The sequence below is a fragment of the Propithecus coquereli genome, unplaced genomic scaffold (assembly GCF_000956105.1).
Source record: "Propithecus coquereli isolate 6110/MARCELLA unplaced genomic scaffold, Pcoq_1.0 Scaffold24, whole genome shotgun sequence".
NCBI classification, from domain to species: Eukaryota; Metazoa; Chordata; class Mammalia; order Primates; family Indriidae; genus Propithecus; species Propithecus coquereli.
In genome coordinates, this window is record NW_012147952.1 from 1,319,948 (window position 1) to 1,332,113 (window position 12,166).

General features: G+C 35.6%; 1 protein-coding gene across 1 annotated transcript in view; it reads left to right on the forward strand.

Moving 5' to 3' along the window:
• Positions 1–12,166, forward strand: part of RIMS1 (regulating synaptic membrane exocytosis 1) — a 482,695-nt gene that overhangs the window by 180,299 nt on the left and 290,230 nt on the right. Inside the window, exon 3 of the mRNA XM_012646050.1 lies at positions 11,080–11,293. Coding sequence (XP_012501504.1) covers positions 11,080–11,293 — 214 coding nt within the window. The remainder of the gene's footprint in view (positions 1–11,079; positions 11,294–12,166) is intronic.

A 12,166-nucleotide genomic window follows, 5' to 3' on the forward strand; every position in this document is an offset into this window, starting at 1 on the left:
TAAGTGCTTTGCATATATTAGCTGTTTTCGCTTTTTCTTTTTTTTTTTTAACCGTTCCTATAGGAAGACATATATTAGCTATTTTAATCCTCACGACAACCCCATTAAGTAGGTAGGCATTATTATTCCGATTTTACTAGATGAAGACATGGAGTCTTAGAGTGTTAAATAACCTGCCAGGTCACAAGGCTAATACAAGGAAGAGCCCAGAAGTGTTTTGAATTCAGAAAATTTGGCCTCAGAACCACTGAGTTCTGCTTTCTTCTCAAGTATTGGCACACATGTGGATTCAATCCAAAACGAAAGAAATACGCTTGTGTTCTCATTTCCCTGGGTCAAGAAGCAGGTAATACATTTCCTCTCTACACACAGGGTAGGGTTGACATGTCTTCATTATCCCCTCACTAGGGATAAGTGGGTGATGCAGAACCTCTGGCCAGACAAGACAGGAATGTTACAGGTGGCCATATAGAAAGCCTGGTGACTAGAACGGGTAAGCATGGACTTGATCAACAGGAGAATTTAACCATGGAGAGAGTCATTAGATGTTCTGCAAATTAGAGAACATTACACTTCTCATTTACCCTCTTACGGCTCTGTGATTTCTGGGAAACAAAGCAGCTTAAAGAGCTTTATGGGACCATTGGCACTTAAAGGACTTATTCTAATCAAATATTAAAAATATAAGATAGTGATTCCTTGTCCAAGTAACATTGAATGAGGAGTACCCCTTAGCCACCACATCCCAGATCATAGTTTATCATCCAAAAGAAGAAAAAGCAACAAAACTTGGTTAACTCACTAATAAGAAGGATACATTCAATGTATGTAAATTTATCAGTCATTAAAAGTGAAAGGCAAAACAAATCTTTGACATGTTAGAAGTTTTCTAAATATTATTCATTCACTTAGTATTTCAGAGAATTAGAAATACTTGTAATTCAGGCAATTTAACATTTTTCTGTTCAAAAGAGCTTAATGATAATACTTTCTAAAATATTATATTTTAGAATTTCCTTTCTTTTTTTCTTTCTGTTTGTTGTGAATTGGCAGTGATCATAAAAAAAAAATGCTGAAAATTTTTCAGACAAAATTATGTATGCTTCCCTGGTGGTTGTATCTCCCAGACTTTCCACAGAATGAATTATTTTTGTGGGTTCATCTTTCACTCTGACTTTCATCTTATAAGGTGACCTTTTTGCCCCTCACCAGTGATCTATTGATAGATCATCTGAGTCACTCATACTGATATCAATATGCCAGGAGATTCTGCCAATGATAGCTGCCTTCCAAAATTATCAGCTAAGTGTACTCAGAAACTTAAAAGCAAAGTACTTTGTCCCCTCATGTATTATCTATGTCTACATATAACAATAATAGCTAATATTTATTGAGCTTTTATCATGTACTAGACACTGTGCTAAGCATTCTACATTGATTACCTCACCTCAATTAACCCTCTCAATAATCCTATGCACTTGCTATTATTATCACCAGTTCATAAATGAGGAAACTGAAGAACAGAGTTTAAACCATTTCTGCACAGTCATGAAGCTAAGAAATAGAACCGGATTTAATCCTGAGCAGGCCAGCCCTAGACCTATGCCTAAGTGACTATTAATTTAATCCCTTCCAAAAAGTGTCCAGTTGTGAAGTGAAGTTGGTTTTTGTTTTCCCTCCCTATGGTAATATAGCAAGTCTGGTGAGAATAGTCAAGAATACAGCAAAGGCAAGGTTTACAGTGTGTTGTGCATTCTAGAATTTGCAGGTACAAACTGGTTACTTAACACTTTGGCTTGATCGTGTCTATTGACACCAACATCTTCTAAATTGCTAACACATGGGTTTACCCTTTATGTATTAGGTAGATTAACATGATCAAATGACACATTATGGAAAAGTTTACATGGAATATAATTAGATCTACTGAATATCAATCAATTACATATATACTATACAGGCAGCCCCGATATTACCTGTTAAGATTATTTTCTTAAAAATTAACTTCATTCCTTTTAAAAATTTCATTCCTAGTTACTCCTACTTTATGGTTTCTCATCATTTTACTTTTTCTTCTCTTGAATTTTACTCTGAATGAGATAACCTCTTTGTCAAAATATTAAAATGACACTTTCTTGTACCAGGTTTTCAGTTTCAGACCTCTAATATACCTCCAATATTAGAAAGCAATGAAATTGTTCCACAATCTAGAAAAAATATCTCTAGGACCCAACACATGCAGCACCTCACAACATTCAGGAGCACAGTGAGGGTGTTTCTTGGGAGATAGAAGAGAGCAAAAATTTAAATCTGTGTTCACGGGCCTCCATGTCCTGAGATGTCTTCATTTAATGCTTACTCAGGAGTGGCCTCCTGTGGTAAATTGAAAACAGAATTAAAAATAAATGCTTGACTAAAGTAACAGACTATAAGACACTAATAGCTAATCATCAAGTGTGCTCTTATTTTTCCTAAGTGTCATCTCTCAGTGCTTTCAGAACACTGCAGGATGCTGATTGGATGAACTACATTTTTAACCATGCTAAATGGAGGACCAAAAACCCCACCAACAATAGGAAAATATACAACAAATCCCTTAATATATAATGTTTTAAAAGGACATGCAGAATGAGCCTTCCACAAAAGAGCAGAAATTACAACATTTTATAAATTTCTCTTTTGCTCTTTTTCAGCCACATCTGAAAACACATTTTTCTAATAAGTTACACCCCCTGCTGATTGTACTATTTTTTTTAATACGTTAAATGTTTTAAAGAAAAATAATTTAAATTTGAAAGAAAAAAATAAAAGTCTTTAGTGCCATCTGCTGGACATTTACAGTAAGTAAAATGTATACTCATTTTAAACTAAAGACCAAACATATTTTTAGAGACAAACTGATAAATAATTGTTTGAAACTGTAGCAATTTTTAAAAATTATTCAATAACATCTGGGTTAAATTTCTAAATTACTGAAATGTTTAAAATGTTACCCCTGAAACAATGTATGTTTAAGCTGTGTACAAAACACTATGATTGTTTAAAAAGCTTACATATACTAATATGCACATATCTGTGATTCATAAAATTATAAGTTTTAAACAATGATGAATATCAGGTTAAATATATACATAATGTAATTTAAATTTTTTTCAACATATTTCATACAGGTAGTGCCCCCAAATTTTTCATTTAGTTATGTGATGAAGATTATTTTTATGAAGTAAGATGAAACGTATGAAAAAAAAGCCTTCATTTTCAAGTTTATCCTTACTGTATGGAGTCTCTGTCACATGGTGGTCGCCAGATAATCTGCACCAAAATCACCCGAATTGACTGCTAAAAAGGCAGGTTCCTGGAATTTATCCCAAACCTATTGAATCAGAAGCTCTGTAGGTTTGTCCAAGAATTTGCATTTTAACAAGCCCCTTGGATAATTCTGATGCCTATTAAGTTTGAAAATACCAAGGAAACACCCCTCACAAAGCAATAACTTTCAATTCCTTTAGCCATAATTAAAAAGAATATTGTGAAGATAGAATGGTGTAGTGGAAAGTTGGAAATTGAGAACCTAATTGTCACAGACCATTTTTCTGACCTTATGTATATCACTTTAAACCATGGCTCTAAGTTTTCTCATTTATAAAATGAGGAAATTATACCGACTAATCTTTGTAGTTTCTCCTGTGTCTGTATCTTCCTAAATATTTCCATTCAACACTGGGGTTTTGGAATCCTTCCTCTATCTTGTCTCACCCTGAAAATAATGTTTAAATGATGCCAAAGTGATGAACCCCAAGGCCTGGCAAAAAGTGTGAGACCATGGTTTTAAGCTTGTACAACCAGATTTCTTATACTTTGGGAATGATTCACAAAGGTTGAAACAGAAAACAAAGGTGAAGGATAGAATGATTTACACTTCTTTCAAAAGACAGCCAACATCCTCATGTAGGGAATAGCACATTATATTCCTCCATTCGGTGTTAAGTGAAAAACTAACCTAAGTAAGTTTAGCAAATTATTGATAAGTGAAAGTTTAAATAATACTTGGGTAAGGGTTCAAGGTGCAAAAGGAAGTTCAAGGCTGAAAGTTTCCTTTTACACTGCTATGAAAGTGGTAACACCTGAATTATATACATTTGCAATTGCAGTCAGCTCCTTTTGCAGGATACAACATGCCTGTCACCTGTAAGCAACTTGTATTTAAAGTAAGAATATATGTATAATAGGAACACCTTGCAAAAATATAATTAACATATTTTAACCAAGACTAATTGTTCCTTTAAGCAACAACAACAAAAAATTATTATAAGCCTTCTTTAATTTTTTGAATAGAGCCTAGGTTACCTTCCGTTACACAAAATAAAATTTTGTTTTCATGATCAAATTATATTAGCTTCAAAGAGGAAAAAATAAATGTCTTATTTGGGGGGATAGTTCCCATGTACAAAAGAAAAGTAAAAGAGAAAAGGATAATTTTCTGATATTTATCAAAAAGCCTTAAAGTAATAACGTAACTGAAACTCAGTATCTTCTTATACTGTTTTCTTTGCATGCTCAGAACCTCAAGGAGTGCCTGTTATACAGCTGGAGTTTAATATATGTTTATTGAATTGATGTTTGGAAGATTCTACTGTTTGATAACTAACAAGAAAGTTTGATATGACTGCAGTGTAAGATGCATCAGAAGACATGTGTGAGAGATGCTGATAGATAAGTGAGAACTTTATACTCCAGCATGAGAACTGAGCGAGCTCAGAGATCATACTTTAGCAGTAGATTGACATAATTGGTTCAGTTTATAAGGAAGATCATTCTGGCAGTATGAAAGATGCGCTAGAGTGAAGAAACCGATTGGCAGGAAGCCTAGTTAGAAAGCTGATGAAATAATCCACGCTAAGAATAAGGAGGGTCTTTGTCACGGGTGGTGGATTTGCACTATGCATTAAATCACTATAGAAAGAAGGTTTGGATTTTTTGTTTGTTTGTTTGATTGCTTATGTGCCTTGTATTTGAGTCCCACTTATGCCTGGATTTGCTGTCCTTGCAGCTTTTTTACTAGATAAAATGGACTGGGCAGACACAAGTAGTTGCTTATGGGGACTGCATCTAACAAAAAAATATTCCTGGTGGAGGCAAAATGCTTCTTACAGCAGCGTATGCTTAGTGTATGAAGAGGAGAAAGAGAGGGAGGGAGGGAATGAAGGAGACAGGAGAGTAAGCGGGGGAGAGAAAGAGAAAGAGAGAGAGAGAGAGAGAATGAATGGGAAAGGGAAATCTTAGATTTAGGTATTGCTCATCTGAGGTACAGTGGAAGGAGTTAAGCGATTTGACATAAATCAGAGGGTTGTAGCTGAAATGGAAGACTGACTCTCAATATCTGTTCCAAAATCCTTCTAGGGAGTCTGATGAAGAAGCCAGATATCTAAAAACTAAATTTCACAAACTCCTGCAACTAGAATCTCTGATGTGATTTAGGTTCCACCAGTTGCAAGTACTTGCACGAGGCTTGAATTGAAACTCAGTTAGATGGAGAACCCTGGGCGTCATTTGCCTTGGACCCCTTGATGTGGCTCTGGTGGTGGTTTCCAGACCAGGGCACCTCACCTGAGGTGGTGGAATACCAGCGGCAGCCATTTGAACAGTGGCTTTCTGATTCTGCAGCTTCCTGATTGAAGAACTTTGAGAAGCTAGTTTGTGGTTTTGTTTGGGGGTCATTCTGGGAGAGCAAGCCAAGACCCCACTGCCATCCCCCTTCCAATGATTTCATAGCACCAGATTCCATTATTTAATCTTTTTGCTCAAAAGAGTGTGATGTTTGTTATTTTCAACTCAACACTGATACAAGGGGCCATTATTTCCAACCATCATTTGAAAAAAAATTCACCACTGAAATTCAGGGCAATTTTACCACTCCTGTATTACAGAGTGGAATGAAAGAGATAGTTTCAATAAAAATGGAACAATCGGGTTGTGGGGACGAGAAACAGTTTTTTTAACTACACAACTATATGACTTATTGTCCTTCCTTATCATTTGGTACATGTTGCCATAAACTGCCAATTTATATTTCCATGTAACTTATTTCCTAAATAGACTGTACATTCATTCCTTGAAGTCAAGAATTGTGCTTTAGAGCTGATACTAGTGTGAATTCAAGTTCAAAAATAGAGTGTGATGTCAAAATGTTTAAAAGCAAGGCTCCAACTTGTCAGACCACCAAGCCTCCAGCTTATCAGACCAGCAAAACATCGAATTTCAGTCATTATCAGGGCTCCCTCTTGGACATCCCCCCTATCATTTGAAGGCTCTTTCTCTGTCCAGCATTCTCAGAAGAACTCTCCTGTCTTTCATCTCCATGTCGCTGACTTCACTCGATAGTGCTGATGTGCCCAGGTTGATGAAGGGAACACAGGATGGTACCCATCTGTATGTCAAGAGTGAGAAGGGAAACATAGGCCATGCTTATTGCTTTCAGCCCCCATGCCCTCGCATCACTTCTGCACATCCCAAAGCAACCCTCCATCTCAGGGTGCTACCCGCAACTACCCCTGTCTTTATCTCAGGGAAAGCCCTCGTCTTTTTTCAGGACCCACCACGTGAGCTTTTAAAACTTTAAAACCCTAGCTCTCATCCCTTCCTCCTCTGGGAAAATCCAACTCTGTTCACTTAGGCTTCACAAAGGAAAGCCAGGAAGAAAGGTGGAATTTTCTTCTAGTTTCTGACTACCTTAGGGATGGGAAAAAGAAAAGCACAAAATAGAAATAAGTGAGGTGCTGTGCTAATGACAAAGATTTCTCTGCATTGCACCGTTATCATCCACTCATTCAGCACATACTTGTTAATTGGTAAGAATGTCATCAATAGTTGCCTGTTTAAATTATTTATTTCACTTTCATAGGATGTTATTTAGCTTTTTCAGACATTTACAAAATGATAGTTAGCTTTTTAGGCATTCATCTTTATTTTCTTCAAAATATGTACCATTAATCACCCAATTTGTTTACGAATGAAATCTTAGAGTTTCTTGAATTGAATGCTCTTATTAAGATAATGCAATGATGGTTATATAGTGAAACAATGGAAAAAATCATATCCAGGGTGAAAACCCAAGTTTCAATATCAATACTTTTCTTTTGATAACATTGCATATTTTATAATGCTCTCCATTTTCTATATAGACAATTTAAATCTGTGATTTGTGATGAAACATTTTGTCAACCTCACTAATCAATAAGAACATATTGCTAATTCTAAAACTGAAATGTATAAATAAATTTCACCAAAAGATTTTACATTTGCAGTCCCACATTTACTGTAATACTGTATAATAAAATATGTATTTCCATTTATTATTCATAATGGAACACTGTCACAAATTTGATATGGATTAAGGCATTAAAACATCAGATACAAAAAATAAATATGCTGTTTATGGTTTTGCTACCAGTATCTTGCTTCCAAAGGCATATTTTATTGTGAGGACAGCATCTTGACAGTATGAGATGTCAGAGTAATGTGAGGGGAATATAAATTGAGAAAAGGACATTAATGTTGGTTTTTAAGAGAAGAATTTAATAGAGCATTGCAGATTATGGAATAGGTATATTTAAGAAAATGGGAGTAATGAATGCTGTTTCTCCCTCCCTCCCTTTCTTCCTTTCTCTTCTTTCCTTCCTTCCTTTCTTCTTTCCTTTCTTTTGTAATGTTTGCTTGTAAAAAGAAGGAGCACTGTAGGAATAAGTTGGAGAGGTTGACAGTGACCTGAGTTGGACTTTTTCTTTCAGGGCAGAATAAGGGAATCCTATTGGTAAGTAAAGGAGGAAACCTAAAAAGAAAGATTTCAAGAGGTAAGGGAGTTCTAGGCTGCGAAACAGCATGATTATTCTCTCATTCTACTCCCTGCTGGGATGTCTAAACCAGTAGCATAAACATGGCCTATTGCTGAAACCAGTAAGGGATTTCTAACACACTTGAGGGGAGGGTACAGATGGGTGCAGGCCACCAAGGGCCAGCACCCTGGAGGACGTGAGCCCTGGTAGAGTTTGGAATGAAGCCTGTGTGAGTGAGTGGCCTCCTGAGCTTTGGAGTGAAGCACTTAGCAAAGAGCTATTACAGGCCACTTAGGTACAGGCCATGTCCCTCTTGGAGAACACTGCCCCCTGGTGGCTGTGTTCCTTAGAAACTACTCTAAGCTCTCCTATGGAGAAAGTGAGAAACTAGAGACCTCACCCTCTCCCCTCAACGGGGAAGCCTCATCTTACCAACTCACTTGCTGTGGCCTACTAGAGAAGGCACTATTGCTGCCTGCCCACCTGTCACGGCCCGGCCAGGAGACCCTGCAGTCTAAGATACATGAGCACTTAGGAAACCTATACTAGGATCACAAATCATACAGAAGAGTATTATATAACATATATGTAAATCATAAACAAAAAAACCCCTAGATCATATACTTAGGATTTTCAGTGTTTTGTGGAAGTAGAATTTTTTAGGATATTTTGTCTTTTATATTAACTTGTTTGTAAATTTTTTGTTTTTTTCTCAAAACGGACTAAGAAAATACATGTGTATATGTATGCAAATTTTCCATTCAGCCAATATGTACTTGTATTTGCTACTACTAGGGAGGTATATATCTTAATTATTTACTAAACTGTGATGTTTAATACATTTTACTGTTTGGCAGAAGAGAGATATCATGTGCAGAAATAGTAATAATATATGGTAAAAAAATATTAAGTGGTATATGAATGACCATATGAAATGTTATGAGATTGCAGTAGAGTAAGGTTTTATGTCAGTGGTCAGTGCCCTGCATATATATATAGTACAAATATTTCATGAAATAGATTCCCATTTGATTGGCCCCTCTAAAATATATAAAACTCTTTTATGTTTGAATTTAAAGACACAGTGAGGCTTTGGTTTTCAAACCATTATATCTTAGTAGAAAGCATATACTCAATCAAGAGTTTACAAACCAGTCTATAGGCCAAATCTGACCTACCAACTATTTTTGTAAATGCAGTTCTGTTGGAACATATTTACACTCATTCATTTATATAGTATCTATGGCTACTTTCCTGCTGCAGCAGTAGAGTTGAGCAGTTGCAACAGAGAATACATGACCCTCAAAGTTTAAGATATTTACAGTCTGGCCTTTTACTGAAAAGTCTGCCACCACTTATACTAAATTGTGTTTTGTATTATAGATCAAGTTAACAGGGAAAATTTTTCCTTAGCCTAGCTTTCTCCTTATTTATGTTTACTTATATAGATTTCATTTGGTGGCTCTCACAATAAATATTCATTCATACACTCTCTTTGTGCTTAGAGTTTATTTCTGTTTCTTTGATTAGAGATATTTCCTTACTCATATTCCTGAATAATTATTTTTGTTAGTAAAAGCAATAAGACCTCCAATGCTATTTTGTATAGCAGCTTTTGAAATTATAGATATCCACAGTTGTTTTCTACCAATTTGATCTTAGATTAATGGTACTGAAACTATATAAAATTTAATGTATAAAATAACTAATAAATTGACGAAATATTCTTGCATTCATTAAATAAAATATGACATATATTCCCCTAGGAAGTGATGATATTAGCTGGCCTTTACATTGGGAAGGCTTTAAGTTCCTAACCTATGTTATGTGCTAATGGTAGTATGTTTGCTTTAATAACTGTAATTAAATAGAAAAGGTGTCAATTGGTAAAGCAGGAAGGGAATCTAAGAATTTTAAAAGTAATCATTAAAGTTCTGCTCAAGAGCTGTTAGATGTTAAAAAGGAAATATAATGAAATCCCTCAAACACTACAGTGCTTGGACCTAACTTATTTGACTCTGTTTCCAGGGAGTACTAGCTCCCAACAGTTCTCTTAGATGGAGAGAGAATCAAGCTTACTGCCTTAATTACCAATAGCATCTGTGTACTCTGCGTCTAAGTGAATACTTGAATCCAGCAAACTAGCTTTGAGATACACAGATGAATTTGATCAACCATTTCCCAGGAGTTTCTCTTTTGGTGAAATGGCCAATGACTACTGCCTAGGCTTAGCACAGCTCTCTCAGATCTTGTTTACAAAGTCAAGACATCTTTTCCCTGGGGGATTCGCTGGATGTCATAGTGTTCTATTCAGAATAGCGAAATATTTGTAGACATTTAAGATTGAGGGATTTGAATTGATGGAGAAGGAAGGAGACTTGAATCGTATTAAATGTGAATATTCTTATGGGAAATGGTTTGCCTCAACAACTTTAGTTGTCCTGCCACCAATAATTATCAATAAAGAGTGGTAGCATCCCTCATACATATGACCTGGTTGAGATCAAGAGAAATTGGCATATATAAAAATCTGCATATCTGCCAAGTATAGTTTAGAACTTTCAAAGTGACACGGAAGGACTAGGGAGCTCAAGTATAAGCTAACTTTCTGTATACTGTATTAAATCAGATGCTTGATGCCAAATAGATAAGTAGTCTCCAGGAATAGAACTAAAGGAAGATATTTGTGGAAGACAGATTGCCTAGCAATGCAGTCTAAAACAGTATTTTTCAAAGTGTGCATCGTGCTCAAATGGTAGATCATGGAATCAAGTTACTGTGACAAACTTATTTTTGAATTGTTTTAAGTATTAAACTTAGAATAGGATAGAAAATGTCAGAGTACATCATATATAGCTAGGCTAAATATTTTTTGTAATTTTTGTTTCAGTTATATGCACACATTGTAAAGTGTTGAGTTCCTAGTTGAAATATTTTGAAAGGCACTTGTCTAAAAGAAGCAGAGGCACGGAGTAGATACAGGAATTCCACTGCTGGGGACAAACAGTGCTTATGTAGATTCTACTTTTACAGGGTTTAGTGCTAGTAAGCAAAGCTGGGACTAGTGGAATTCATGCTACTACATTTCTTACCTTTGAAGGTAAGATTAATGGGGGGAATAGCTTTGTAGGTGTTGCTTTAGTTCAAATAGCTGCATTTCCATTTTGTTAGGAATAATTCTATTTGGTAGTTCTTATTTTGTCTTCCATCGTTTACTTAGTTTGCTACCATTTTCTCTTTTGCCCAGGAGATTGCATCAACAGTTTGAAAGCTATAAGGAGCAAGTGAGAAAAATAGGGGAAGAAGCGCGGCGTTATCAAGGCGAGCACAAAGATGATGCTCCAACGTGTGGAATCTGCCATAAAACGAAGTTTGCTGATGGGTGTGGCCACCTCTGCTCCTACTGTCGCACCAAGTTCTGCGCCCGCTGCGGAGGCCGCGTGTCTCTGCGATCCAACAACGTGAGTGTTCCATGAATATAAGGCACGCCGTGGATGCGGATAAAAACCATTATGCCTCCCAGGCATGAGAACACATGCATGTTATAAAGCAGACATGCGCGTAAATATATACATTAACATGCCACTCCCTTATTTTATTCTTGTTTTTTCATAAGGTTCATGGTAGTGGGATAGGGACTCATAAAAAGATACTTTCCATATGTGTGTATCTTGATGCATGATTCCTATTCAAAATCAACAGTGGATTACCTGGAAGGGTAAGTTTATTTTCTGAGGAATATAGTAAATGAAGATTTAGCATCTTCATGAATTATAGAACTCTTAAAAGTTATGACCAATTCTTCTTGTAAAAAACTGTTTTGACTACTTTTAGTTTTTGCAACATTCGCTTTCAGATTGAACAAAGGTAAAATGCAGGATAAAACTGTCATATATTAAGTAATGATTAGCCTCTATGAGAGTAATTTTTGATTTACTAGCATGTTAAATAAATACAGTGCCAAGGCTTGTCTCATGGCAATCAATTAGATATTTAAAGAGTATGTCAAAATATACTTTTTGAAATTTTGATATTTACACTTCTCACTTTTCTCTCCATGAGATGTATTCTTACCTGATGCAGTTTCCTTTTGTGGGCTCAATAAGAGATACTCCTCTATTATATGAGTGCTTTAAATTAATGCAATTTTTTGAAGCCTTAAGATGCTAATACAATAGGACCCAATATTATTATTTATGAAATACTAGAATAATTCTAATAACTAGTTCAAAATACATTTTAATGTACTTTATCATAGTCTCTACATTAGTACAGTAGAATTATTTATAAGAAAATATGAGTGAGTTTTCTTTGATATGGATTTGCAGCATAAT